At 50.0% G+C, this 26,955-nt stretch overlaps 9 protein-coding genes across 9 annotated transcripts; 3 read left to right on the top strand and 6 right to left on the bottom strand.

Annotated features, from left to right (window-relative positions):
- Positions 1-1,454: 1,454 nt before the first annotated feature.
- Positions 1,455-2,342, bottom strand: HER10_EVM0003969 (uncharacterized protein; the record flags this gene model as incomplete). Its single annotated transcript, XM_035473629.1, has 1 exon — positions 1,455-2,342. The coding sequence occupies one exon, from the start codon at positions 2,340-2,342 to the stop codon at positions 1,455-1,457; it is 888 nt and encodes a 295-aa protein (XP_035327843.1).
- A 796-nt stretch (positions 2,343-3,138) lies between these two features.
- On the bottom strand, positions 3,139-4,047 carry HER10_EVM0002708 (uncharacterized protein; the record flags this gene model as incomplete). The annotated part of the gene is made up of 1 exon (XM_035472410.1): positions 3,139-4,047. One exon carries the CDS (start codon positions 4,045-4,047, stop codon positions 3,139-3,141), a length of 909 nt encoding a protein of 302 aa, XP_035327719.1.
- Positions 4,048-5,049: 1,002 nt separating this feature from the next.
- HER10_EVM0012095 (uncharacterized protein) lies at positions 5,050-6,057 on the bottom strand (the record flags this gene model as incomplete). Its single annotated transcript, XM_035481498.1, has 1 exon — positions 5,050-6,057. One exon carries the CDS (start codon positions 6,055-6,057, stop codon positions 5,050-5,052), a length of 1,008 nt encoding a protein of 335 aa, XP_035328575.1.
- A 659-nt stretch (positions 6,058-6,716) lies between these two features.
- Positions 6,717-9,152, bottom strand: HER10_EVM0007430 (uncharacterized protein; the record flags this gene model as incomplete). The annotated part of the gene is made up of 3 exons (XM_035476986.1): positions 6,717-8,368; positions 8,423-8,570; positions 8,628-9,152. 3 exons carry the CDS (start codon positions 9,150-9,152, stop codon positions 6,717-6,719), a joined length of 2,325 nt encoding a protein of 774 aa, XP_035328176.1.
- Positions 9,153-10,148: 996 nt separating this feature from the next.
- HER10_EVM0001757 (uncharacterized protein) lies at positions 10,149-15,050 on the bottom strand (the record flags this gene model as incomplete). The annotated part of the gene is made up of 9 exons (XM_035471492.1): positions 10,149-10,515; positions 10,569-10,694; positions 10,773-10,938; positions 10,993-11,426; positions 11,483-11,636; positions 11,694-13,868; positions 13,929-14,243; positions 14,384-14,481; positions 15,026-15,050. 9 exons carry the CDS (start codon positions 15,048-15,050, stop codon positions 10,217-10,219), a joined length of 3,792 nt encoding a protein of 1,263 aa, XP_035327627.1. The 3' UTR covers positions 10,149-10,216.
- A 1,335-nt stretch (positions 15,051-16,385) lies between these two features.
- On the top strand, positions 16,386-19,560 carry HER10_EVM0011707 (major facilitator superfamily transporter). The gene is made up of 3 exons (XM_035481130.1): positions 16,386-18,127; positions 18,180-18,593; positions 18,654-19,560. Exons 1-3 carry the CDS (start codon positions 17,457-17,459, stop codon positions 19,441-19,443), a joined length of 1,875 nt encoding a protein of 624 aa, XP_035328541.1. The 5' UTR covers positions 16,386-17,456; the 3' UTR covers positions 19,444-19,560.
- A 265-nt stretch (positions 19,561-19,825) lies between these two features.
- HER10_EVM0010852 (uncharacterized protein) lies at positions 19,826-20,806 on the bottom strand (the record flags this gene model as incomplete). The annotated part of the gene is made up of 2 exons (XM_035480299.1): positions 19,826-19,851; positions 19,951-20,806. 2 exons carry the CDS (start codon positions 20,804-20,806, stop codon positions 19,826-19,828), a joined length of 882 nt encoding a protein of 293 aa, XP_035328471.1.
- A 2,611-nt stretch (positions 20,807-23,417) lies between these two features.
- HER10_EVM0012003 (uncharacterized protein) lies at positions 23,418-24,707 on the top strand (the record flags this gene model as incomplete). Its single annotated transcript, XM_035481408.1, has 1 exon — positions 23,418-24,707. One exon carries the CDS (start codon positions 23,418-23,420, stop codon positions 24,705-24,707), a length of 1,290 nt encoding a protein of 429 aa, XP_035328568.1.
- Positions 24,708-25,636: 929 nt separating this feature from the next.
- Positions 25,637-26,551, top strand: HER10_EVM0003496 (uncharacterized protein; the record flags this gene model as incomplete). The annotated part of the gene is made up of 1 exon (XM_035473171.1): positions 25,637-26,551. One exon carries the CDS (start codon positions 25,637-25,639, stop codon positions 26,549-26,551), a length of 915 nt encoding a protein of 304 aa, XP_035327799.1.
- Positions 26,552-26,955: the final 404 nt, after the last annotated feature.

Below are 26,955 nucleotides of genomic sequence, written 5' to 3'. Positions count from 1 at the left end.
GTCATCCGAAGTATTGTAAACCTCAAAGGTAGAAAGCCTACTGCCTGATACTTTTCCGTATACTCGTACGCTTCGACAGCCGAACGGATTCCAAAATGATCCAAACTTGGTCTTTTCTGGGAGGTGATAGTCGCTCCATTCGGGAAAATTGTCGGCATCCATAGGAATCATACCGAGAAGGCATTTGGTATCACTCATCTCGATGGTGTCAATCAGGCTTTCCCCATTGAAGATGACTTCTTTTAGTTGCGGTAGATTCTCTACAACTTCGAGAATGGTCATGTTGAACTCTAGGATATGGAATCGACGGATTTGTTGCATTAAAGTGAAGGCCTTAAAAGTCGGGAGATATATTACTGAATCAAGGAGGTTTCCAAAAGAATTCTTGCCCACTTTTGGGACCCGAAATAGGTCGAGGTGAGGGAGGACAAAGATGTCAGGGCTAGTTCCCTGAGAGTAAAAATGCTGCGAGGGAATAGGCATGAAGACCCGACTAGTGAGTCTTCGGCATTCTTTGTTGATCTGCAAAGGAAGAGAGATGTGTCGGAATCGATGGATGCTGAGAGGTCCAGGGTAACCGAGGTCGCCTGTAAGAGCGAGGCGGAAGTTCGACGGAGCGTCTTCTTCGTACTCTAACCGCCACTCAATGGCCCGGGCAGAAGCTTTCGCATCTGCGAGGAAGGCCTCAATTATGGCAAAAAATACCTCGGTGGGGATAGAGTCAGGGCCGGCGCAACCTGGAAGCGCCGGACGAAGTTGATGAGAAGGCATCGTTGGACGACGTAGATTGGCTTGCAACATGAGTAAGTGGTAAGAAATCTAGATGAAAACGAAGTAGAAGCTTGAAGTGATTGTGGAAGAAGCGGAAATTTTGAAAGACGGAGGAGTGCCATTCCTTTTACAGAACGAGGGCCGATGCACCATTTCGCCGCAAAGATTTCTACCCTGTTGGGCCTTATCTTGTCCGATGTATTACAGGTACCTGGAGGGCAATGTCTGCTGCCTTGAACAAACGACGGTTGACTTTGGAGCCGCGCAGCCGCAAACCTTCGAAAGGTACCACAGACTAGTAGCATCGGTGACAGAAGGGAGGAAGCACCAGGAATATCAGCGGACACGAAGGATAAGAGAGCCCTAGCCACCTAATCGTCGGGGTCACAGGGCAGTCAGCTCGTACATTATGCCTATAAGCCTTTCCGTTTTCACAATCAATACATTACATCGTCCAGAGCATGTTTGAGAGAAATCCAGAGTGAATTCATGAACAGAGGAATAGAAGGCAGTAAGGTTGCGCTGAATCGTTGAGTAAATTATCTCGTCAACGGCCCACTCATTGCTTTTGACTCTGATCTGAACTGATGGTGTCTACCTCGCCCGAGGCGCGGCAATCCCAGAGTCCCCAAATCCCTCGTACTCCAATACCTCGTACACGTACAAATGGCTATTCCCAATATTCAACTCTCCTTGTCATTATAATCAATGTCGGCTGGGCAGCAGGAGCAGTCGGGAAAGAGATGCTTCACGCGGATACCGTCCTTGGTAATTTTCATCTCCATGACAGCCGGCTTGATATCATCCCTGAACGCAAAAAGCTCAATCTCACGTCTCTTAAACGGAAGCCACAGCTTGCGGAAGGCACGACCGTGTCTCTCCTCCCAAATCTTCATATCCGGGTACCGGTGACCCTCGACCTTCATCCAGCCCGGGTGGATCGCCAGGAGCTCGGGGTCATCGTACATGGGCACAGAATAGCCGGCGATAATGGAGACCGTCTGCAGGCTCGGGAGCGTTGACATCGCGGCGACGGCGACCTTGTTGTTCTTCTGGAAGAAGCGAAGGGTCGGGAGGAAGACGTGCTGGACGCCGCTCAGGAGGTCGTGGCCCAAGGGAGTGGGAAGCTGAATGGCTGACGAGCATTCTATCTCGCGCACGGGGCGGGCTCCTTCGGTGTCGTTGAAGTCGGGCGTGAAGAGGTCGACGTCAGGGCGGACCCAGGCGTCGACAGCGGAGAGGGGCGAGTAATATGAGTGATCCTTCTTGACGGGCATGCGGCGGAAGTGGCGATGTACCATGGAGCGCGTCTTCTTGTCGATTTGGAGGGGAAGACGAATGCTCTGGAAACGGTCGAGTTCGCTCATCTCAACCGTCTCGGAGCCGATGTTATGGCCTCTGACGCGGAGGACGAGCTTGGTCGGGGCGTCGTGGTGGTAGTCGATGACCCATAGGACTGAGCGGTTGTCGGCGAGAGCGTTTTCGAGGTAAGCATCGATGACGCTGAGAAAGATCTCGCGGGGCAAATCTGCAGGACTTAATTTGCCTCGTCGGATAGTGGAACGCGACATGCCGGCGAAGGAGGCTGTCGAGAGAACTGTTCGGTCTGCGAGGCGAACTTGACCGCCTTCTCCTTTGGTATTTGACAAGCTTGCTGGCGAAGATGAAGCAACGGTGTCAGACGCCATTGTATCTAGATGAGAAGATTCAGCAAATGAAAAGTGGTAGTGAGTACGGCGAGTTGTCTACTTACCTTCCGACCGCCAGAATTGAGGATCTGACGGTGTTTTGTCGAATCCTTCTCAACACTCCGACCTCAATGCTAGAAGAGGGTGGAAAAGGAAAGAAGGGATGAGTCGAGGTAGGAAGCGTAGGACCTTGAGAAGATTCGGTTTCATGTGAGTAGCCGCTTAGTCGTCATGTTGGGCTCTGTTTGTTTGTCCACCTGCATACTCACCCTTGACTTGAGGTGCAGCATCAAGCCTATGGCAGATTGACCGACCACAATACGGATCAACGTCCTGTCACTTTTTCCCAGAAAAGCTGAGGCTTCATGAAAGACCCTGAACTGGACACAACGAAATACATACACGGTGAACATGTGCAAAAGAAAACGAATCACCTTTGATGAACTGTACATGGGACAAAGTCTTTGGTGTTTCCTCATTACGACTTCTCATGAGCCAGCGTGATGAACAAACTGAATCACCAGTACGTCCTCCTATGATAGACTGATCCTTGGGGCGAGAGCTACCCCAACTGCCACACCAGTCTTTCCGTAACCACAAAGCTGGGTATCTATCCTCCTTCCAAAAGACAAGTGTGAATCCATCCCTTTGTACCATTCGTGATCCGCCAACGTCAAAGTCACATTGCCAAAGATTCCAAGGCCTGCTTCATGCGCTCTATCAACTCTTCGACGGCTTCGTCGGCATAAGGCTGAATGTATGTGATCATGATCTTGTCACGACTTGGGTGTAACTCCATGATGGGACGCTGGTCGTCGTCGATGACCCCGAAGAGCTTGACTCCTCGTGCTTCAAGATGGCCGGCCCATAGAGTTCTGAGTGCTTCCGAGTCCTCAGTGCAGAATTGTGCAAGGCGCGGAAACTTCTTCGGGTCGACCTCATGGAGACCTGGCTCCATTCTGTTGCGAAGTTTGCCAAATCTTCCAACGTTGACTGTAATTGACTTGAGGTTCGGGAGTCTGATCAGGGTTGAAAGGGACTCCTCGTTTGCGGTGATGAGGTAGCGCAGGCGCAGAAGAAAGATCTTTTCGATGCGAGAGAGGAGGGCGTAGCCAGAAGCAGAGGGCAGAAGCACAGCTTGATTGTAGATGAACTGTTCGGCCTCGCGGCCTTCTTCCAGAGATGTGAAGAAAGGGACAAACTCGTCTGTGACAGGAACGTATGCCTTGACGGGGCAAAGTTGGCGACTGAGTCCGTCAGGAGTGGCGACCATGAATGGGAGTCTGGTAAAGGTCTTCTCAGTCATGCGTCGGGACTGCTGGTTGATCTGCGAGACAAGGCGAAGCTTCTGGTGGCGCCTGTAGGCCACGGACTGGCGCTTGTCCTCGAAAATGTTAACATCGTTGAGGACCAGCTTGGCGGCCAGGCTGTGATTGTAGGCGAGAGACCAGGCCTTGGGATTGTTGCTCTTCGCCATGTCGATGAGCTGTTCAACAACGTGAAGAAAGACCTCGTATGGCACACTAGCCTTCATCTGAGGCCGCTTATTCACCGCTGCGACAACAGAAGATGGGGGAGGGTCTGCCATGATGGCGGCGGTTGTCGTGACTGGTAATGGCTGAGGTGTGATAATAACGTGATGTTGTTGTTGTTGTTGCTGTAGTAATGGGTACGGTCGTGGTAGTGGAAGTGAGAGAAAGGGAGAGTGGGAAGAAATGGATAAGCAGGTGAGTATTTTATACCACAGCAGTAGGGAATTTTCAAATTGTAAAGAGGAAGGTGCAGCTCACTCAAAACAAAAAGGAAGGAGCAGGAAATGTGTGTGTGTGTGTGTGTGTGTGTGTGTGTGTGATTCAATGTGATGAAGAGGAGACTCCCGGGACCGAGAAGGACGACAGTGGCTGGGCGAGACGAGAGACACTAAGAATCATCAAGGCCATTGAAGCCAGGCTGTTTACAACTGGGATATGATGCCTCTGCTTAAATGAGCAAGGTAAACAAATAATTGGCAGTCTTTTCCGCGAGCCCTTCAGCCTATTGACATGGTGTGACGATAGCTTCACCTCAGAGCTTGAGATGGATTGTAAGCCGAAGACTGTCACCGTCATAAGATTACAAAAAATCTTTCCCTCTGACCTTGCCGAAAGTGTACCATGCGGCCCTCCATATTGTACATGCGTCGCTAATCAATGCTATGGTAGAACGCGTCTGGAAATTTGCATCTGGTCATACCGTCTTTTATTTGGGCTGACCGTGGATGGTGACAACTCTCTTGAACAAAAATAAAGGCAGGTTCTGATCGGACTGCTGTAGCTATATCTCATGATGATATCACTGGTGCAATGAAGTGAGGACTTCAGGAAGTTTATGGATGAGTATTGTGATTCATACGAACGACTAGCTATCTGTGGCTCAATTCTCCCACTTGTCATCTCTTCGTATGAGCTGAATGATACCCATTGTGTACAATCGAACGGGAGCCAGGGTCATGGAACTCTGAATATCGCGAGTACGCAATAAGGAGGCTGGAAACTTCGTGTCCATCTCTGTCCATCAGTGACAAACACCCATAACCATCACAGCCACTGCACTAAACGCTTCGGAATTCGCCTCCGCGGGCCAGATCATCGCGACTGAGCATGTTCAGCTGACCACCGTTGTCAGCCTTCATGGCAAGAATGATCGGGTGGCGCTGATTATCGTAGCAATGACAGACGGGGTCGAGGAATTTCATTCGGACGCTGCCATCGTTCTTTCGAATGAGCTCGAGAAGCTCCACGTCGCCGGCACCAGGCGCGTAGCACACGAGCTTGATGCCCTTCTGCTGCAGCTTGGCCCAGACGGGCTTCATCTCTTGACGGTACTTGCGCTCCCACTCGATAAGGGACGGGAACAGCCTGCTGTCGAGGGGAAGTTCCCCGTTGTGCTGGTGGCGCTTTCTCTTGGGAGTGCTGAGGATGCGGATGACGCCAACGTCGATGGCGACTTGCTTGAGATTGGGCAGCTGGAGAATGGCCTCGAAGTCCTTGCCATAGGAGTAGCGGTACAACTCAGTGATGAAGATGCGGACGCTCTGAATGGAGTGGGTGATGAGACAGTTGGCGGGGCGAGGTCTCATGAGAGCGGCGTAAAGGTACGGGATGCTCTCGCGCTCGCCCACGAAGATGAGGAACTGGTCTCTGGTGGGACAGATCCAGCCGACGCGCACGAAGCCGGGCTCGGCGCCTTCGACGTAGATCATCTCCCAGGGGCGGAAGACGAGCTTGAACTTGATGCGGGAGCGGCGGTCGATCTGGTTGAGAATGCCGACGATACGAGAGCGCTTGCGCTGGGGGGCGCGGTTGCCGAGCGCGGCGTAGTCGACTTGGTCGAAAACCGTCAGAAGAGACTTGGCGTCAGGCGTGGGGTCACGGGAGGTCCAGTAGAGGATTGAGTCGGTCTTCTGTTCGGCCTCCTTGAGGAGGTGGTCGAAGACGAGCTCGAAGACCTTGTGCTTGGGGTCTTTCGGGCCCTTAACAGCTGGGAGGGCCTTGCCGAGGGATGACATATCCATGGATGGTATCATCTTGACCTCTGGAGTGGATGTCGAGGCACTCATCGTGATGGTCGGAAGCCTCAGAATTGGTTGGAGATTTTTCGTGTGTCTATGTGGAAAGTGTATGGGAGAAGAAGAGCGAGAAGAAGCTAATTGAAGAGAGGTAAGTAATAAAAAAGAACAGAGAAACGTGTGGGGAAGAAACCAGGCATAAGTGTTTCTTCCATTGCTTGCAAACGGTAGCCGTCAATCTATTCAGACGTGCAGGTAGCCGAAGGAGCGGTATGGGTTGAAGCCGAAGTGGTTTGTTTGTGGTCAATCGATGCGGAAGCCGGGAGATGTCCAGTCATGCTTGATCATACGGCCTTAAATCCGCTTCACCTCCCGTACTATATTCACCACAGTGCTTTTGTGAATTGGTATCGGTGCCAAGTACTTTCAGACTCAGGTTCTGGCCAGCCCTGGTCTTGTGGAAGATGAGAATGAACTTCCATTGTAGCAAGAAATCGAGTCCTTGATGTTTGTGTGGGAGAGATAATCACCATCACGAGAGACAACTTGGGGGAAGGTTTGGAAGAGAGTTGTCATTGAAGTGTGTTTTGAGTCGAGAGAAATCCACAAAGGCAACAAGCAGTGTCAAGTGTCTATCTAGGTATTACAAGATGATGTTGTTATTGCTTTAATCCTTTTTCAACCTTTCTGTGTGACTTTCGGCCCTTTTGTTACAAAGAAATCAAGTCATCTCCAGACTCGAGATTGATCTCCTTTGTAGTTGCCCGAATCTGCGGCAGCTTGTTCACACTTCGACTTTGAAGCACATGGGTGACGCTCGACTTCTTCTGCGGAGGGCTACTGAAGAAGATGTCATCAAACAACTTGTTCGAGAAGCGAGTCTTCAGATCCTGCAGAGTCCACCCAGCCTCCTTCCCAATATCCGCCATGATCCTGAGAAACTCTTGAATTTCAGCCTTGTAGTCTTCGTTCTTCATCTTCTCGAGCCACGGCCTGCCGTTGACGCTGAATTCCTTCCACTCCTTGGCCCAGTGAGGCCGCGTCTTCAACAGTTTCTGAGTATTAGGATCCTTGAGAGCCATCCACTTGTCGAGAACTTGCTGAGCGAACGGCACCCAGATATCCGAGGCCGCGTGGAGGGTAAGAACCTCAATCGAACAGGTCCCCAAAGTGTTGCCACGCTGAGGCGCCATCACGACATTACTTCCTCCCATGATTCTCATCTCCAATGGCATACGCATGGGGCATTTTTTCCGATTCTCTTTCGTATACGCAGTAAGAATCGCATCCCACCAAGCGCGCTGGACAGGGGCATAGTCGATCTCCACCGGCTCATCAGGTCCAAACGTCTTGCCGCCTTTGGCCACGAGAGGGATCTCGACCTCCATGTCGCGCACGCGGACGTTCTGAATCGCGCGCTGGAAGTGCAACGCGTCAGGGACGTAGGTGGTGACCTCCTTGTCCGGGAGAGCCAGCATGGCGAAGCGGGAGATGAGAGTGACGGCCGCCTCGGTGAAGCAAACTTGATCGACGAGCTTGTCGAGGAGCGTAGTGTTTTGAAGCACGTTCATCGTGAAAGTCTGCACGAAGGAGAGGAAGATGTGGGCATCGTCGGGGAAGTTTACGACGCCGGCGCTGTTGGTTGTGCCGTTCCAGCAGTTGACCCAGACTTTGTCCGAGTACGGGAACCAGAACCACTCCGAGTAAAAGTCGTTTGTCGCGCGGTCCTCAAATATCTCTTGGTATCCCCGCCTCTCTCCATCAGTCAGCTTGCGCCAGGGGTCGGTGAGCGTAGCGGGGAGTTTGGAGAGGTCGAGGTCTGCGGGCGGAGGCACGGCCAGCGCGACTGAGACTTTTTCGGGCTTCAGGCGGGCGTAGGTCATGGGCGACATCTCGAGAGTGATGTGCGTGACGACGCCCATCAGTCCGAAACAGCCGCTCGCGGCTCGGAGGTGCTCGGGCTTGGTGACTTCCTGCGGCTCTCCGTGGCAGTCGACGTACTCGATGCGACGGACGAGGTCGCTGAGGGTCTGGTGGCGACGGCCGGCGCCGTGGCAGATTGGGGCGTTGGAGCCACCCAGTGTGATTTCCACCATGATGACGTTCATTGGCATCGTGACGGTCTTGTTGTCGATGCACCAGCGGCGGAGTCTCTCGTTTGTGCAGGCTGTACCGACTCTGACGAGGTAGTTGCCGTTCTCGAGGGGCTTTTCGGAGACCATGCTGATTGTCTGGAGGTCGTTGGCGGCGGACTCTGGGAAGGGTAGAGCCGTAATGTTGGGCAGCTTGGTGACCTCGTGAAGACCAAGGAGGGAAATGAGAACATAGCCGTTCTCCGCAAAGACGGGGGACCACGAGTGACCTGTTGAGAGCAATCAGATACTGAGCGAGCAGATAGGAGTATGCTGAAACTTACGGAAACCTGAGCATCGCACGCCCATGTTGTGGGCCTTGGCGTACTTAACGATGAGCTGGACCTCTTGGGATGTCTTTGGAACACAAGTGAGAGCTGGAACGTTCTTCACAGTGAGACCCCAGTTCTGAAACTCCGTCTTGTAGTATACCTGACGACTAGTTAGGCAAATCGTTTGTCGAGATAAATCATTTGGGTGAGGACTTACTACGATACCAGCTCCTTGGAGCTCATTCTTATTACCCTCAATGAAGTCCTCCATCTTGGTCAACGTGTTTTGAAGAAGCGCTCTCTCCTTTTCAGCAAGCTTATGGATAGGCTCCTTGAGCTTCTTGATACCCCGCGCGCCAACTTGGATGACGCAGTCCGCCTCATGCAGCCTCGCCAGCTCCTCCCGGCATCCCAGACTGGGACCCATCTGGAAGCCATTGCCGATCTTCTTGGGATCATCGCCGGCGAGGAATCTCTTGATACACTTTTGCTCATCGTCAGTATGCTTGTGGAGAATGTTGGAGAATGCGCCATCGGTTTCCGAGTCCTTGAAGACCTGGAGGAGTCTGCGGAGAAACTGGACGTAGTCGACGTCTATGTCATCGTTGATGTAGTCATCGAGAAGAGCTTGCAGACCCGGGACTTCCTTTTTGCTGAATTTGGGATTGTTGTGGAGGCCCTTGGCAATGTGTCCGATACGTTCGTCGACCGAGTGGTCCCACGCTTTCGATGTGGAAGTCATGATTGAGATTGGCAGGGTAGGCGAGTAGCTATGTATATTGGTTGTGATCGTAAGCAGTAAGCCTGTCAGTTCATAACTATCGATGGCAGACTATCCATCGATGGGTATAAGGTAGTAGAATATCCTGCCGGGACTTTATATCTGTCCCCATTCTATGAGATATGCTCAGCTTTCCGATCGCAGAAGGATGCGATACCTAAGGGAGCGTCTTCGTCTCTCAGAGCATTTGTTTTCACGCAGTTCTCTGACCTTCAGCCGCATCGAAAACATGCAAAATCAGAAAGTCAATATCAGCCGTGTCTCAAATGGACACTGGAGGCGGGGGCGGACCGGACGACGAAAACGGCAATAGTATTGCCTTCATGTGAAACAAGCGCCCACGAGGAGAGCCGGCAGTGAATGCCAACGTCTAGTTAGATCATGTGCGGGGTATTACCCATCTGTTGGTATCAAAAGGTGAACGCGTTTGAGCTCCAGAGGAAAGCAGGCGTCTTGTATCGGCTTTGAATTTTCTCCAACTTGTCTGTGAGAGCGGCGCATTAGACATTCCGTGAGAACACTCACTCGAAGCAGGGGTCACAAAGTGGATAGCGAAGAACAAAGTTAAGATCACGAGGCTAAGAATCAGTCTACGGTATCAATACATGCGTGGGGGAGTGGCAAAATCCTTGGCCCATCCTCTGTGATGACCTTGAACTCAATCATTCACGGTCGAAGTGAATCACGAAAACATTAGGAACATCTCTCATGTTTAGGGGGAGGGGAGGCGGGGTGGAATCTCTTTGGCTTGTGGCGTTGTAAGACATCTGGGGATGCAGGTGACCGGTACCGTCTCATCGGCCGAATTTCGTGGCTTTTCCATCTCTCAGAGGTCGTTGACGGGGAATTCATCAGAAAATGGGCGAGAATGGGATTGGAATCAGTTTGATCCCAATTCTCGTGGTTTGAGAGCGCCAACGTAGACTATCTGGAGCGTCTTTCCTTAATGTTACGATAGCCCGACTGTCCTCATTTTGATGGAATTTCCGCCAAGGGGATCTTCTCCAAATATCATTGTCAACTGATCACTGACTGTCCTCTTCCCGCTCGCTTTCTTGGTCTTCAACATCTCTATCCGATGCCGCAAAGATGCCTTGCGAATGCTCGGGCAATCTGATCCTGCTTTCACGCCCACACGCAACCCACAAGAGAGCCCACAAGATAACCTGCCCAACAAGAAGAGGTAGTTGAGCAGCAAAAGTCGAGATGCTGTCCGTGTAATCTATGATAATCTGACCGACTGCCCAGCCTATCCAAGACAGGGACACTGATCCCAGCGCTCCGGCCCACGTTGTCGATTGGCGGACCATGAAGGCCCAGAGAACTTTATAGAGTGTCAGCTGAGATACTTGAACAGTCTTTTGGGGCTTCACTTACGAGGCAACGCTGCTTCATTCATTCGCCCGAGGAATTGGAAAGGAATAGCTTCGAGAAAGCTGAAGCCAGAAACGGCCAGGACGCTCATGACACCTGATGTTGTCGCGACTGAAACCATGATAGCGACTGTTTGAAGAAGTCAGCAAGAGGACAGTTGAAGTCAAAGGACCCAACTAATGCCATTAGAGGAATTAAGTGACTTACAGAGTGTCGATGGAAATTTGTATATCAAGAGACCAGCGAGAATGCTGATGAATACAGCACCCGCTCCGCTGACAGGGTCTTCGTGAATGACACCCTGAGAGGTCAGAGACATCGCCAGAGCGATGGAAAAGATTAAGAATGATTGCAAAGCGTTGGAAAGCGATTGCTATCAATTGCATTAGAATCCCAAAGCTGTGGAAGAGGATGACTTTAAACAAACCTGGTGCTTCCACCAAACAGCCCCCGCTGCTTTGGCGTAGAACGCCTCAGAAGCCGCACGCTGTGAGTAGTAGAGTTTCTGATGCGGAAGGAGCCAGGTAACATCCTTTGGCCCTCCGATAAGATTTGAGAAGCCGACCTGTATGGCGTAATATAGCAGACTAATGTTGGTGAAGAAGATGATACCGCCAATGTCGATAGTCAGAGAAGTTTTGTGGAAGGTGATTTCTGGCAATGACCTAAGCGAGCTAACAAGCCCTTCGAAGGCAACATTCCAAAAGAGGAAGCGCAGTGGTAACTCCTTGATGGGATACCATGTTATCATATACTTGACGAGCGTCAATGCGAGACAGCTTCTCAGGACGGCGTGGACCCTGGAGAGCAATACGGCGATATGGTGGAATAATGTACCGCCTCTTACGACGCTGACTAGAACTGTTCAATCATTAGTCTCTGGCTTGAGGAGGAGGGCGATGGGGATTTCTGAGTACTGTTCGCTGCGAAAGTGCAGATGGCGACTTGATTGAGCGGCAGATACTGCAGCAAAATGAAGCCTGGCAGTTGCCCCACGAGGGACCAAGTATGAAAGATGAAGATTGCGGATGGCCTGGCGGAATTCGATGGACCGAGAGTGCTCAGTCCGGCCTGCTATCAGTAAGCGGTTGTTCATCTACTGATTGATCTGAGGCATCATGGGCTTACAAGACATAGTGCGAAGAAGAGAAACTCTACTCCCCATGTGTGAGAAGTAGTGATAGGAATCGAGGTCTTGGCTATGTCGTTTTGCGCTTGAACTGGTAGAATATCGTTATTGAAGGAAGAGGATGACGATGCATCATGCATGTCGTTGTGTGTCTGCTCCTTGGGTTGGGGGTGAGGTGCCAAAGATAACCGGATCCTATCGATACGATGCAGCTGCTCGACCCCTCGACGATTGACTCTCAAGACAGCTTGCCTATGGAACGTGTTCGTCCGAGCGTCGTAAGAGCACAGAAGAGTTCGCTGCAGACCACCTTCAGAGCCACATTCGAGTATGGCGACCGGGGGGAGACGGCAGTGGAAGTGCGTGACCGTCATCAAGTACGTATCCACCAGAGTGAAAGCGAAGATGCCGCTCCCGGCAGGCGGCGCGGAGGGCTGCAGAGATATTGGAGGTTCCCGTCGATCATCTTCATCGCTGTAATGTTGCGGGTTCGTGGTGCTGAGATTGCCATGATTGAACCCCCATAAATGCTTCTCAATGCTCGCAGAGTCGACAATGCCCTCTATGCCAATGAGTCGGGATTTGGCAGGCTGCTTGACTCTGCCTCGCGTTGAAATCAAGACTATGGGGAATAACAAAGCAAAGACCACGGCAAGAGGAAGAAGCCAAATGTAGACCTGCCAGATCGACAATCGCATAAAGTCCGAGAGCACAATGCTAGCAATGCCAGTGAAGAATGAGAATGCCATAGGGACGGAGAAGCATGCAAAGTATGTGAAGCCGACGAAAACGACATAACGCATCCCGAAGCTCCTGTCGAAATAAGGCTCTGGTTCGAGGTTGTCCCAATGAATCGTCGCACCGTGAACCTTATCCAGCATGACTGTATCGGCGCCGACCACGCCGGTTATACTGACGCTTGGAAAGATCTCGCTGAGCCTAGCACCCCAGGTATCTTCTACCCGGTGCCATGGGGCTCCGTCTGGCTGGGAGAGGGATATCAACCTGCTGAGAAAGGCTCCGCTGTCATTGGCGATGGAGAGCTTGGCAAAGGCCTGGAACCCGGAGTCTTCTTTGTTCACTGGAGGTCGATGGCGATTGGGGAACAGACCCATTGTTGCGTATGCGATGTCTCCCTTGTTGAATTGATCCGTCTGACGCCTCGAGAAACAAGCGAGAGCAGCTTCGATGAGCCGAAGGTCGGTAAGGATCGCGGATCCTTCGAAGTGGTCCACGAGTTCCTTCACAGCCTCCGCGTCGTCCCATGCCCGCTCAGCAAAGTTGCGTTTCGCCAATTCCTTGGGTTCCGCTTGGTCCCCGAGGACATAGAGTCGTATGCGATATTCCGCTGGGCAAAGTAGAAGTTCCGGCAGCGTCCACAGGCGGGATCCCCACTGCCGTAGCCACGGCGTAACGTTCTCACGCTTGTACTCAGGAGGCTCAGTGCTAGCAAGGATTGAGGCGACCTTGTCGTTGGCGGATGGTCCGATGGCGATGATCATGGAATGTGCCGCGCGAACAATGTCGCAAATTCGATAGACGTCCTGACTGCTGCTCGTCGATCGTGCGATGCCGTCGTCGTTCCTAACACACTCGAAGTCGAGCCAGAATGCCCTTTTGCCCACCCTTTTTGCGGCATCCATGCCCCATTTGGCCAAGATCTCTCGATCCTGTCGTGCAACTTCTTTGTTAGCGTTCCTGGTAGCTTCGTCTGGATAGTCATGCTTGTTGAGTTCCTCCTCAGTAGCTACCCTGAATTGGAGCCTGGTGTATGAGACGAAGACAAACTCAAGGTCTACGTCGTCTCCATGCTGCGCGAGGTAGTCGGAAACCTTGACTGTCTCGTATATGCCTTGTTCAAAGTCCCTGACGAAGCATAGGTATCGTGGACGAAGAGAAGTTGGCGAGCTGTCAACACGTGACCCCGAAGGCGGCAGAGACCCGCTCAACCTAATGTTATCGGTGTATTGTTGCTCTGATGCTGGAGGCCTTGCTTCTTGCAGGGGGCCAGGAAGGATGGCATCTTGCTCTACCGGATGTCGACCTGGAAACGGTCTCTTCTGGGTACTTTCCTCCCTTGAGAGAACGCATACGTTATCGTAGCGTGAGTCCTTTTTGTTGCGAGCATCGACAAGCTGTTGTACAGTTGTCCCAAGATTCCCAGTCCAGCAGACCTTTAAATCATGATCAGCTCGGTTCTGGTCAGCCTGTCAGAGCAAGGATGTGTCTCTTACCAGCATACAAAGCACCGGCCATGCCACGAGGAGTTTCAGCGCTGTCACCACCAGTGTGTAAAAGCTAACATTATACTTCCTTGTGCAAGGAACAAATAAAGATGACCCGGCCCAGTAAGAGACGCGCAAAACTGGCGAGACTCGGGAAGGTAACTTCCCCAGGCGCGACCATCTCGATGTCTCGGGCACAACGTCCGGCTCTTGGCCGCATTGAAGCACGAGTGGAACCAAGCAGCCGTCCGATGGCCGGGCCCACCACTCGTGGCTTGGGTCCGTGTAGTCGGGTTCCATCCTTTCAGGATCTCGCGATGCTTGCTGAAGCGCGCATAGATCAAAGATGCAACGGTTTCGCGCTCAACTTTGAAGCAGGGTAGGAATCAGAATACGCTTGGCGCGTATCAAGGGAACGCCTCACTTTTGTGTGGTTTTCGCGCTGAATGTCGTTGCCTGCTTACGCTGCACAGCCACGGCGGCTGAGACCTTGCATGAACCCCTGTCATTGTCGATGAAGTTGCTTCTTCTTGAGGTAGACGCCGATAGCTCGGGCTATTGGCTGGAATTTGGCAATGTGGGGCCACTCAACATCCAGCACGACATTGGAAGGAAGCATCGATCTCAACTGCCAGGGCTGCACCTGCCAGACATTGCTGCGAGAAGGCCATTTAGGACCCCTAAGTTCTATTCCTGTCACCAACGGTGGCAGGCGCCTCACAGGCTTGTGAGGTCAGGTCAAAGTCCCGTTTGGCGGGATGGTTAGGGGCGAGCCTTCTCGGCGGCAGACTCGTCCTCACCAGGGTTGAGGTTCGATTCCCAGCATGAGCACCAAGAGATGTAGCCCCCAGTTCAGCACCGGGGAGAACTCTTTTGGTATCAACTTTTGCTCCTTTTCTGGTTTTTAGGCGATCTTATACTGTGGCATCTCTAGGCTTTGGTCAAGTTGCGAGCCCCTGCCCAAGTCTGAACTTGACGCCTTAGTAAAATTGTCTGAAAGGCATGACCCAGATGACTGCGACTCAAAAGATTCTTTGGACTAATTACCTATGTTGGATTAATTGACTGATTGTTCTGGAAACGTAGCATTATTAATCACCCAATACCTCCCAACTCATCACGTGACGTCATCTTCCTACTCCTCGCACTTGCAGATCTTAACGGAACGAAATATCACGTAAGTCATCCCAAATAGAATCGTTATATAGGTAGAGCAGAATAGTTTTGCACTGTTAAGTGGCGGCTGCAGATTGGTCCGTGTAGCTGTCGTCTGAACAACGGTTTCTCGACAAGCTGCAACTGCGAAGTCAGATTGACTCGAGCCCCTCTATATTTCGACGACATGTCTAATTTTCTACTGGTTTAGTAGCTGGAGAAGAAAGTTACAGGTAAATTCTGTTAGTATTCGACTGTATTCTCTGCTTCTTTGGATCTCGATTCAGCATTTTGTTTAGTTAATACAGCCCACTGATGATAATGAACACTGCATCTATCCTTCCGACCGTAATACCAGACAACAATCGAGATGCAGGTGTTGATTCAGAAAAGAGCATCAATCCTGTACATCTATCTTAGTCGGATGAGATATCTGCAGCCTATGTAAGTATGGAAATATCTTCAATTCAAAGCGGAAGGAGCAAGAGGGAATGTCGTTGCATCTCCGGAGATCGGAGCCGAAAGCGGACCTCAGACACCCGAAGCCCCGCTTTCGCCGAGATCCGCCGACCTCACGCCAAAACCGGATTGGGAACCCTGACCAAAAGCTCTGACCCTGGGTACGGATACCGACCGACTTTGGCTTATCTTTCAGACTTTTTCCATCTTCCAGGTTCATCCTTTTGCGTCTCACCTCAGATTGCATACTGACTAGCATTGCTATGCCTCACGTTCTTAGTCCGGTGACAATGCTGCATTGCCTGAGACGCATGTCGTGCAACAGGACCATCGCTACGAAGGACAGCCACTCCGACATTCAGCCCAGGTCGCACAGCATACACCCGTCAACCAATGGCATTCTGAGGGGAAATTCTTTCGTCGTACGAAGGAGAAATTCCTACCCCGTACATTCATCCGTATGAATCGTCAAAAGTCAAAACAAGGGATGATTGTTTTTGCTGCTTCTGCGGTCAGCGCCCCGCCGAAGCCTCGGACGGTATCTAGCGTCCAGGGATTTCCGCCGGGAATAACTTTTGCGACACACTGCCTGACAGGTCCCACCGTCCTGGGAAGCCACGCGGAACTGGCCAATCCGCGAACCTTCGTGGTGGTATTCTCGATTCCGCCAGACGTTCTGGAAAACTCTCGACAAGGTCATGGGCGAAGCCGCGAAGATCATTGTCGGAGCTGCCAAGGCGAGATATGACTTCATCCATCAACCACACTGTAAAAAGTGTACCCTATCGGAGACGTGAGCGGCATTGTCCTGCACGCAAATGGCGAAAGAGACATGACTTATGTTCTCACCCGCCTCAGCAGTGCTTATTCTCATGGGACAATGGGAGTGGGGCAAACCGAAGCGGACCTCGGCTGAACTCCACACCTCCCCAATCATCGACTCATCTCACACCGGAAAACGATGGGCTCCATTGATAAGAGGAAACGCGGGATTTGGCACTGTTTTCCGCTTCCACAGCACCACGACTGCAAGGCTCCAATGCGGAGGAGAAGCTGGGGATTCTCATGAAGCGGGGGCAGAAGCAGTTCCAGAGTCTAATTCTAGAGATGCAGCGTGTCTCAGTCTCGATACCACGATACCTCAAAGTCTCGAGATGAAGCAACACACACATCCAAATGTCGGCTTCTTTCGTCACCTCGCTCCAAGACGGCGGCCACTCTAGCCCGAGGCGATGCGACCCTAGCTCCGCCGTTATCCCCGTCGGGCTCTGAAGGTCGATCACCCACCCAATGGGCCAATTCTAGTCCTCTCCTCGTCAGGTTGTCCCTTTCCTTTCCCAATCCTGCTCCGATTGCGTGCCTTGAGGATACCCACACCGCGCACCCCACCAGCACCCTTTTCGCGGCGGTGGATCGGATGCGGGTTGCCGCCCACCACCCATTTCATGGATCTAGCACCAGGTCCCCTCGCCCCTTTGACGGCGGCGTTGCGCTGCTGGGGGGCGTGGGCTTGGGCGTGGGACGTTTGAGAAATTGTTGGTTTGTAAAACTCTTCTGTCTCTCCCTCGCTCTTGTAGGTCCTATCTACTATCCGTGTCTCTTGAAAGATTTCTTCGGGGCCGCCCCTCTTGCAAATCTCCCGTTGACTCATTTACATAGTATACCCGCTTTGTCGACTGCGTCTAGCTGTGAAGGGAGTTTGTTGCACCTTGGGTCAGAGATACTACTAGTACGGTTAAAAATCTCTTGTCCCGAGGCTCGGCGCGCCGTTTCTTGATCTACTTTCCCTGTCCCGATTTCCCCAAGAGCCGCAATTCCCAGGACATTCGGCCATTCTTTGCGCGGAGGGAGATCAAACATCGCGCCAGGCGCCTATCCACACAGGCCTTCAAACCAAAGAAGACGTCGTTAGCAAATCGAATAATGTCTGCAATACACGACTTCGGGACCGGGTCTCACGCGGCCGCCACCGACACGGCGACGGCGACCTCAACCAGCTCCGGCCAAGACTCGCCGCCACTCCGCCCGCTCAAGGACATTGAGTCCCGGCACAGCCACCACAGCCGGAGCCGGGCCTCGTCCCACTCGTCCACCGACACCGACCCTCTTGAGCCACTCGAGCACGCCCTGACGCCCGACCTCGAGACCGAGGCGGAACACGTCGCCCGGGAGCCCATCACGTACACGCGCACCGGCACGAGTATCGGCAGCACCGCGTCACGGCCTCCGGACTACGAGGTCGTCTTTGAGCCCGACGACCCCGAGAACCCAAAGAACTGGCCTCTCTGGTACCGCGGCTGGACCATCTTCGTCGTCTCACTCTCTACCTGGATTGTCGTGCTGTACAGCACGAGTTACACGGCGTCTATTCCCGGCCTCGTTGAGGAGTATCACTCGACCAGGGTTGTTGCGACGCTTGGTGTTACTACTTACCTTCTTGGCTTGGCTGCCGGCAGTTTGATCGTGGCCCCGATGAGCGAGTTGTATGGCCGGCAATATGTCTATCTCGGATGCTTCACCGTCTCATCTCTGCTGATCATTCCCTGCGCTCTTGCAAAGTCCCTGACAACACTGATCGTCGTTCGCTTCTTCGGGTAAGCCTTCAACTCTCTCAAGTAATCGGGTTCATCTGACACTGTAACCCAGAGCATTGTTCGGAGCTGCTTTGATCGCCAACAGCCCAGGGACCGTGGTAGACATCTCAGATGAGGAGTATCGTGCCCTCGCCATGTCCTTCTACTCCATCGCCCCCTTGAACGGCCCAGTCACCGGCCCGATCATCGGTGGCTTCGTGTACCAGTATCTAGGTTGGCGATGGACCAACTGGATCGTCCTCATCATCGCCGGTGTTGGCATCGCGCTCATGTTCACCCTTCGTGAGACCTACGCGCCCACCATTCTTCAGCGCAAGGCGGCTCGCATTCGCAAAGAGACGGATGACCCGCGCTGGTGGTGCCGCTACGACGAGAAGGTTTCCAAGGTCCACCTCATCAAGCTGAATCTCAGCCGCCCCTTCGTCCTCAGTTTCACAGAGCCCATTCTGTGGTTCTTCAACCTCTGGTAAGACTCTTACGCGGCGCCATCCACCTCCTGGCCTCAGAATACTAACAACATGCCCAGGATATCGCTCATCTACGGCATTCTCTACCTCTGCTTCGTCGCCTACCCCATCGTCTTCTCCCAATACCGCGGCTGGGGCCCAGGCGTCTCAGGCCTCGCCTTCGTCGGCATCGGCATCGGCACCATCCTCGCCATCATCAGCGAGCCCATATTCCGCCGCATCATCAACGCCCACCCAAAAGACCCCATCACCGGCCGCGTCCCGCCCGAAGCCACCGCCCGCGTAATGACCATCGGCGCCATCCTCACCCCCATAGGCCAGCTCGTCTTCTCCTGGACCTGCCTCCCCGCCACGATCCACTGGGCCATCCCCATCGCCTTCGGCATCCCCTTTGGCGCGGGCAACACAATCTCCTTCATCTACGGGTCCAACTACCTCGCCGGCGCGTACGGCATCTACGCCGCCTCCGCGCTGGCCGGCAACGCCGTCATGCGGAGCATGTTTGGCGGCACGCTGCCGCTCGCGGGCACGTCCATGTATAAGGCCATGTCGCCGCAGTGGGCGGGAACGCTCTGCGGTCTGCTCGAGCTCGCGCTCATTCCGATCCCCATCATCTTTTGGCGGTACGGCGAGAAGATTCGCGCAAAGAGCCCGATTATTCGGCAGATGAGGGAGGATCAGGAGAAGAATGAGAGTAAGCGGGCCAAGCAGCTCGCGCGGCTGGAGAGGAAGAGGGAGAGGGAGGCTGCTGCTGCTGCTGCGGCCGCGGGTGGTAACAGCGAGAAGTCGACGGGCGTGTTGGCGAGCGAGGAGCAGACTGTACCTCGAGACATCGAGAAGAGTGCTTGAGAGAGTTCTTTACTGTCTTGCAAATCCATTAAGAAGAAGGAGGATGTGTTTGATATATGGTGTGTCCGTCGCGACACGAATTAGAAGAGGACTGTATACCCCCTTAGCCCTCCGAAAAGATCTAATGTAGCATATACGGCGTTTGGAATGTCGCATGAGGAGACACATGAGCCATTGAGCCTTTCCCTATAGAAGTTGCAGGGAAGTAAAGATGATTATAGCTACATCCATAGGATCGCCTCATAAAAGTAATACTTGAGTTTTCAGAAAATTGTTTCCCACGGTCCTAGGTCTCTAGCCAGTTCTTTCAGCCTCTCCTTGATGCCGTCGCCGGTCCCCTTGGTGCCCTCTTCTCCCGGGCCCGTGGCGTATCGCAGGCATCCTATATCTCGATACCCTCCTTTGCCGCTATTGGTTTTATCGCCTGTATCCTGAAAGTCAGCATACAATACGAATCTTGGTCAACAAATCTGTCAATGAAGCAGCTGGTAGACGAGCTGTACTCACATTCCTTCCAGTTCCAATATAGCATGTACTCGCACCGATTCATCCCATCAATCTCCTCCCCCGTCTCCCTTGGATCAAAGGCCCTCATGCCATGCTTTGTCCTCTCCTTGCTCGGGAACGTGCAGCCCTCTACCCAAGAAATTGTAAAATGATGTTTCGAACCGTTCGTGCCGAGTCCGTTGGATTTATATTCCCCGCTATCTGGCGAGATTCGCAGCTTCTTCTCATCTAACGCCTTGCAAATCTTCTTGATATCCATCAGGATATCCGTCCCGCTAATGACCTCCTGGCCGAATGAAACCTTGTCGTTGCATTTCTGCTCGCCGACCTTGGTCTCCATATCCTTGATCCATTGCGTGACGACAGGGTACGGCGCTTTGCTGGTGCTCTTGGTCGGCGTCGTTGAGGTGGAAGTCGCAAGCGTAGGCACGACTAGACACTTGCAGACCTGGGCCACTTTATCACAAGCCGGGGTCTGGTCGCGAGCGCACTGGTTTGGGAGGTTACATTGGCTGTCTTCGGTGCAAGCTGTTCCTGGTTTCCGTGCCGCGGCTGTTGAGGAGGGCCATACTGTGGGCACGTCTGATGGGTTGAATGACTTTTCGCTCTTGGTTGTCTGCGGCGGAGGGGATATCTGAGGGACTGATGGAGATGGCGTCAGAATTGGAATGATAGACGGGCCGGGCGGGCCAGGAGGAGGCGGTGATTCTGCTAGAACAACGTGTTTGTTGTTGTAGCTGGTTGTCCATGCTGCCCATTTTTGGATGCCCGGCGATGGCTCAGCGAGGACTCCTAGTTGAAAGCCGGCCAACAGCAACAAGCCTAGAAAAAGAGCGAACCTAGACTTTGACAGCATGATGTGCATTCCAGAATGGATTGATGAAGGGAGAGATCCGACAGACAACTCGGCGACGTAATCTGGTGAAAATGAGGGAGGAAGTGCACTTAAGTCACCGGTGGACTTATCGCACTTCAAAGGAGAGACGATTGCCCGGTCGAAAGTGTGACACCCATTTTTTGCGACTTTGGTCCATGTGACACCATCTCATCCCTTCTGAATCTGGGACAAACAACTCTGTCGTGGACTTGCCAACATTGTACTTTTTCTTAAGTCGACCCACCCCCTTTTGGCCACCCCATTTCTCTATCCTAGCCACCGCATTAAAACCCTACCCTTAATTTATAAACCACCACAATAATTATAAAAATCGTCCGAATATAATTCTTTTTTATATACTTATTTATCGATATATTATAGTTATATATACTAAAAATAAAATTAATTAAGCTCTTATAGTTATTAAAAACGGTCTTTTAGTTAATAGGGCCTTAATTAAGTTCAGAGTTTTAAAATTAATACTTTATAATTATAAAAGAGGTTATTAAATAAGGGTAATAATATTTATAAACTTTTAGAAGTTTCTCTTATAATAAGAAAACTAGCTAGTTTAATAAGTTTATATTTAATATAATTTAAGTATTATATTAATTTATAAATAAGTTAGAAAATTTACTAAGTAAGTTTTAAGATTTTAAAGGATATAAATCTTTTAAAAATAGATAAACGCTTTTTTAAAAAACTTATTAATTAAAGTCTAAAAAGTCGTATTATTAATTCGTAATATCTAAATAGCTATTATTAATATAATTAAATCGTAGTTTAGATTATTTAATATATTAAAGATTAGTAGTATTAAATAGGCTAATAAATATAATATAAATAAAATAAGTATTTTAAAAGGTAAGGGGTTTAATAACCTAGTTTTAGGTATAGCTAAGATTATAATAATATAAAAAAGAGCTTAGTTTACGTATTTAGGTATTTATAATTAAGTATATTTTTATTAATAATTAAGTTATTAAATTACTAGTTATATATAAAGGAAAGTTAGTATAATAGTAGTAGTTTTTATTTAAATTTAACTTATATATTAATTAAGAGTTTATAATAATAAAAATAGTTAGATTATTAATAATACTACCCTTAAATAATTAAAAATAGTATTTTTATTATAGACTAAGACCCCCTTAGGGCTTAACCTATTTAATAAGCCTCGATTATTAATTTTAAATAGATATAAGAGTTATATAATAATTAAATTTATATAGAGTATTATAAAAATAATATTTATTTATTATTCTTACCTCTATATACTTCTTATATTTTCTAGTTATTAAATATAACTATTTTTAAACTTATTAAATCTAAATATAAAAAAGCTTAATAAGGAGGATATAATAAATAATTCTATTATTATTAAAAGTAGTATTTTTAAGTTATTACTTAAGGGCTTATTTAAGTAATTTAATATTATTAAATATATAAAATAAGTAAAAGTAATTAGATTATATCTTCTTAATATAACTAAACTACTTACTAATCCTATAGTCCTATTAATACTAATTATACTAACTAAAAAAATTATAAATATTAAGTAAGTAATTAATAATATTAAAAAGTAGTTAACTAGGTATTAATAATATTTATTATTAATTAGTTAACTCTTAAAAAAGCTAGCGAGTTTTATAATTAATTAAAGTTATTTATAAAGCTTAATCTAAACTATAATACTTAATACTTATTATTTAAAAATAAAAAAGTATTTAATAAGTAGCCTATTACTTAGTTATATTTTAGTACTAAATTTAAATTTTAAAACTAAAGTTAACTAATTAAGGTCTAGGAAAAAGAGTATATTAATAAACCTAAATATTAAGTTTATTAATATTTAGAATATATAAAAAGCTTAAGAGGATTTTAGCGACTATTTTGTTAATCTTAGTTAATTTATAGGGGTCGAATTACTTAGGGAGAATAATAATTATATTATTATAGTAATAAAAGGTAGTTAATTAATTAAGTATAGTTAGTAGCGATGTTTTAATGCTATGTTTTGTTGGGGTGGCCAAATGGGGGGGGTGGCTAAAAGGGGGTGGGTCGACTTACTGAAGGAAGCGGTTCATTGACGCGAGGTCCTCGAGCAACCATTTGTACTTTGAAGGGATGAACTCATGCCGCTGCAGTTGTTCCCGGAAAAAGACTGGATACAGAACTCACCTGGATAGCCCAAGTGGGACCGAGTGAATGAAATATGAAGGTACCTTACATCAGGGAGGCAGGAAGTACTCGGGGAAAACCTCGAGAGGACAAAGAAGTCGGTGTCAGCGTTGAAAAGAACTTGGCAAGGGAACATTGGAGTGTATGCCTCTGCCCCCTAGTTACTTCCAAGCCTTGATTGACCCTCTTACTCTTCGACCGCGTTCCGTTTCCGTGTTGCCTCTAACAATGACTGAACTGGACTGGAACACGGGTCAAAGAAACCCCAATATTCTCCAATGCAAGCCAGAAACTTATCTTGAACACGGCCGCGCGGTTGTATCCTGGCCTGGCTTCATGTTAAAAGCTTTGAAAACTAGCCATTCTGGATAAGAAAAACGGCTGTACTCGTAATTCGCCGTTGTCTAACATGGGACACACTACAGCGCCAGGTAACTCCCAACGCCGGGCGCGGCTGAGATGGCATATTGCATACGTCAAACGCATCAATGAGGAACGTCTATCGAAGCAGCGCCCGATTTCCGATGCCCCTCAGCTAATAGACGAAATCCAAGAATTCGAAGCTCTGTTTGCGGACTTAACACCGCTGCCGCCTCGCCTTCCACGGCCCGATTATGCTATTGATGTCGAGACACTAAACCCTGACGACCCCATGGAGCTCGGGTTTTACATTGCTTGTCGAATGGGCCACCTGAAAGTGGTTGAAGTCTTCCTGCAAGGCATGTCTCCCAGCCACGCTGTTCGCCAATTTGGTCTCCAACAAGCATCCTTCGGGAACCAGCCTGCTGTCGCCAAGTTCTTGCTTGCAAATGACACGGCTCTCCACGGATATGTTTTCGAAGGCACGGAAGCCGCATCAAAAACACGAGGAACCGCTGTTGGCGCTTCCCTTTTCGAGACCTTTCCAGACGATGACGATACCTTGGTTCCTCTGCTGCGAACGTTCATGGACGCAGGGTGGCACCCGAATCAAGCTTGGGAACCCAGAGAGGGGAACTACCCAAAGTGGGCGCTTCAAGATCCGTTGTGCGTCCGCAATAAACCTCTGGCCAAATTTCTCCTCTCTTGCGGCGCTGATCCGAATATTGGGCCAGGGTGGTATCATATTCCGACACTTAGAGAACAAGAACCAGATGTGTGGTTTCCAGTTGAGGTGCCGTTTCATCGGCATGGGATATGGACATTTGGTCTTGCGATTGAGACCTGGAATCCGCGGTTCTTCGAGCTACTCAGAACGTACAGCGATCCTGCCCTCAAGGTCTCCGAACTCATGCCCTTGTTGCGCATCGTGCGAGACATGGTAGTATTGTCAGCAGTCGGCCAAAATAGTGAGGATGCTGAACGATGGGTGAGCCCATTCTCCATGCGTCGTGAGATGGCTGAGCACATGTTGAGCTTCGATGATGTAGGTGTCGATGACGTGAAGTGGGCAGGAGAAAGAGGGGAGCAGACTGCTCTGACTTTGGCTTGTGCCACGCGGGACTGGGACTACGTGGAGTGGCTTCTTGACAAGGGGGCTGACCCGAGTGTTCTTGACGGGATCGCTTTCGCTCATGACCCCAAGAGGCTGTTGGAGCTCATGAGTCGAGCAGGAGCATCCGATTCAGGGCAGGTTGAGGATGTCGCCCGGCCATATCAGATAAAATTGAAAAAGCAGCTGGACCAATGTAAGCTAAATAATCGAATTACGCGCCGCTAAGGCGTGATCAACAAGTTATGACGACGGCATATATGTATGAGGTACCAGATAGTTACATCAAGCACGACTTGTCCATAAAGACAGGATGGAGTGTAGGTTTCCACAGACCAGGGCCCAGCCCATCAAAATTGTGATGAATAGCAGTGTCATTAGAGTAAGTATTAACTTGACGCTGAAAATGTTTAGAAAAACGAAGTTTTCAAAGATCCCCGTAATCCAACAGGGAACGAAATTGAAGATACGATACCTGTAGCACACTTGATAAAGTTGATAGACGTGCACTCATTCTCAATTGTAGGCTACTATAGTTATATTCTTACACCGATTTAGATTTACAACTCCATGTCCTTACAAAAGCATGTCCCATTCTTGAAGGCTGCCATACTGCACGATGTCTAGACTTTATCTGGAGATGAATGGATTGCCGGGAAATCCAATGACAGGCCACAAAGATGGTTTTGTTATCCAAAGTCACAACAACCATACATCGCCCGGCTGGAGCTTGTGATCTCAAAACTGCCAATAGCTGAACATATGGCACCCCATCATTCTGTTGCTAAGTTCTCCGTCCCCCGGGCCCCGGCAAGCTGGTGCATCAGTTGAGACTCCCCTTCGTAGCCTTGCGCTTCAGCCTTTCACGGAGGGGCCGACTTCTCCTTCTTCCATCCAGTTTCCTTGATAACGGGAAGGTTACCTCTCTCCCTTTCACATCATCGAGTTCAAATATTTTTCTCGTTTCTCCATTTGTTTCCTTCTCTGGAAGGCAAACGCGTCACCCTCATCTCCCAACTTCAAGCTGTCGAAAAGGCACGACAGCCGTCGCCACATCGACATCAAGGGCTTTTGGTCTTTGCTTCACCGAATCCAGAAGAATACAGTTGAGAGATTGAACTCTACCATCGAAACAACGCAAGCGGGAAGCCACGATCATGTCTCTGTCAAAGCTTCCGGACCTGAACGATTCGGTCCGCGTTCCTTACGAGATTTTCCTCAACGTCATCGAGGTTCTTGTCCGGCAAGAAGTGAAAAACACCCATCCGCTGGAACACGTCCTCGAGTACGACCGGCAGAGTGAGGCCAGGATTGTCGTCAGCACGACCGGTTATGACGAGGATCACTATGTACGAATCAACCGAATTCGCGACCTCCTGCACATCGACTCTAGAAGCCGCAGCATGGTTAGCAAGCACTTTCCTCGAATGGCAATGATCACACGCAGGTATCGGCGTCCCCGGTTACCGTTCGTGGGACGGGTGTGCCCCGCTACCGACATATTCACTCTCAAGGAAAATCACGAGATAGATTTCCTCAAGGCCTCGATCATTCTACCCACCGTCAATGGCAATGAGATCGTCCAGAACATTACGGCTATCACAGGAAGCGACACAGAGTTCTTCCGAGAGAACTTCGAAAACTTTGTCGACGTCCTCGCTTCCCTTCCCAACCTCCGCAAGATCATCATCAACGGTGGCAAGTATCAACCGAAGGAAGACGACGACAGATGTGCATGCTCTCTCTCGGAATCCCACCCAGAGTTCACGGCCATTGACGCTTCTCACTTTCCGTCGCTGGCCAAGTGGGCGGAGGACTACGGCGACGTTGCTCGAAAGTTTGGTCCTCGGTTCAAAAAAAGAAACACTTCAATCATCGCCCGTGTCTCTACGAGCATGTTCAGGTCTAATCTAGAGCTGGATATTACCGAAGACTCCATTCGCGTCAAGTCCAACTGCCGGAATTGCGACTGCTGCGAGTGCTGGGTGGATGAGGTTGATCTAGATATGGCTTTGCTCCTTCGGCAGTGTCGTCTCGCCTATCTCAGGGAGGATTCCGAAAGTTCCCCCTAGATGCCTTCATCTGCGAGTTTATGCACTCGAAGGACGAGTTACCGGAGGAGCATTGCGAATTGGAAAAGGGGTAGGGGTGGGGGTGTTGACTCGAACTTTGGAACGCAGGATGGGATAATGAAGGAAACTACATTCCGCGAAATGGGTCGAACAACAAGATGCACCTCGTTTCAAGCTATTGAGGAGTTTTAGTGAATAAAACAAATAGTTGCGCATACAATCAAAAGACAGACTCCATGGGCATTCGGCACCCAAGGAGGGTGTCCACGTTGATAGCCGGCTTGATTACCCACCACCTTGAACCCAGCCTGACGAGGTGAACTTTTTCGTACATGATTTATGGTCTTGTCACAATCGAAGTGGCCAAAAGGACACTGTGAAACAGCATTGGCCATTAGCGTTAT

The sequence above is a fragment of the Colletotrichum scovillei genome (assembly GCF_011075155.1).
Source record: "Colletotrichum scovillei strain TJNH1 chromosome Unknown Contig00010, whole genome shotgun sequence".
In the NCBI taxonomy this organism is placed as follows: domain Eukaryota; kingdom Fungi; phylum Ascomycota; class Sordariomycetes; order Glomerellales; family Glomerellaceae; genus Colletotrichum; species Colletotrichum scovillei.
Note: the sequence above shows the minus strand (reverse complement) of the source record. Positions and strands in the feature narration are given on the sequence as shown.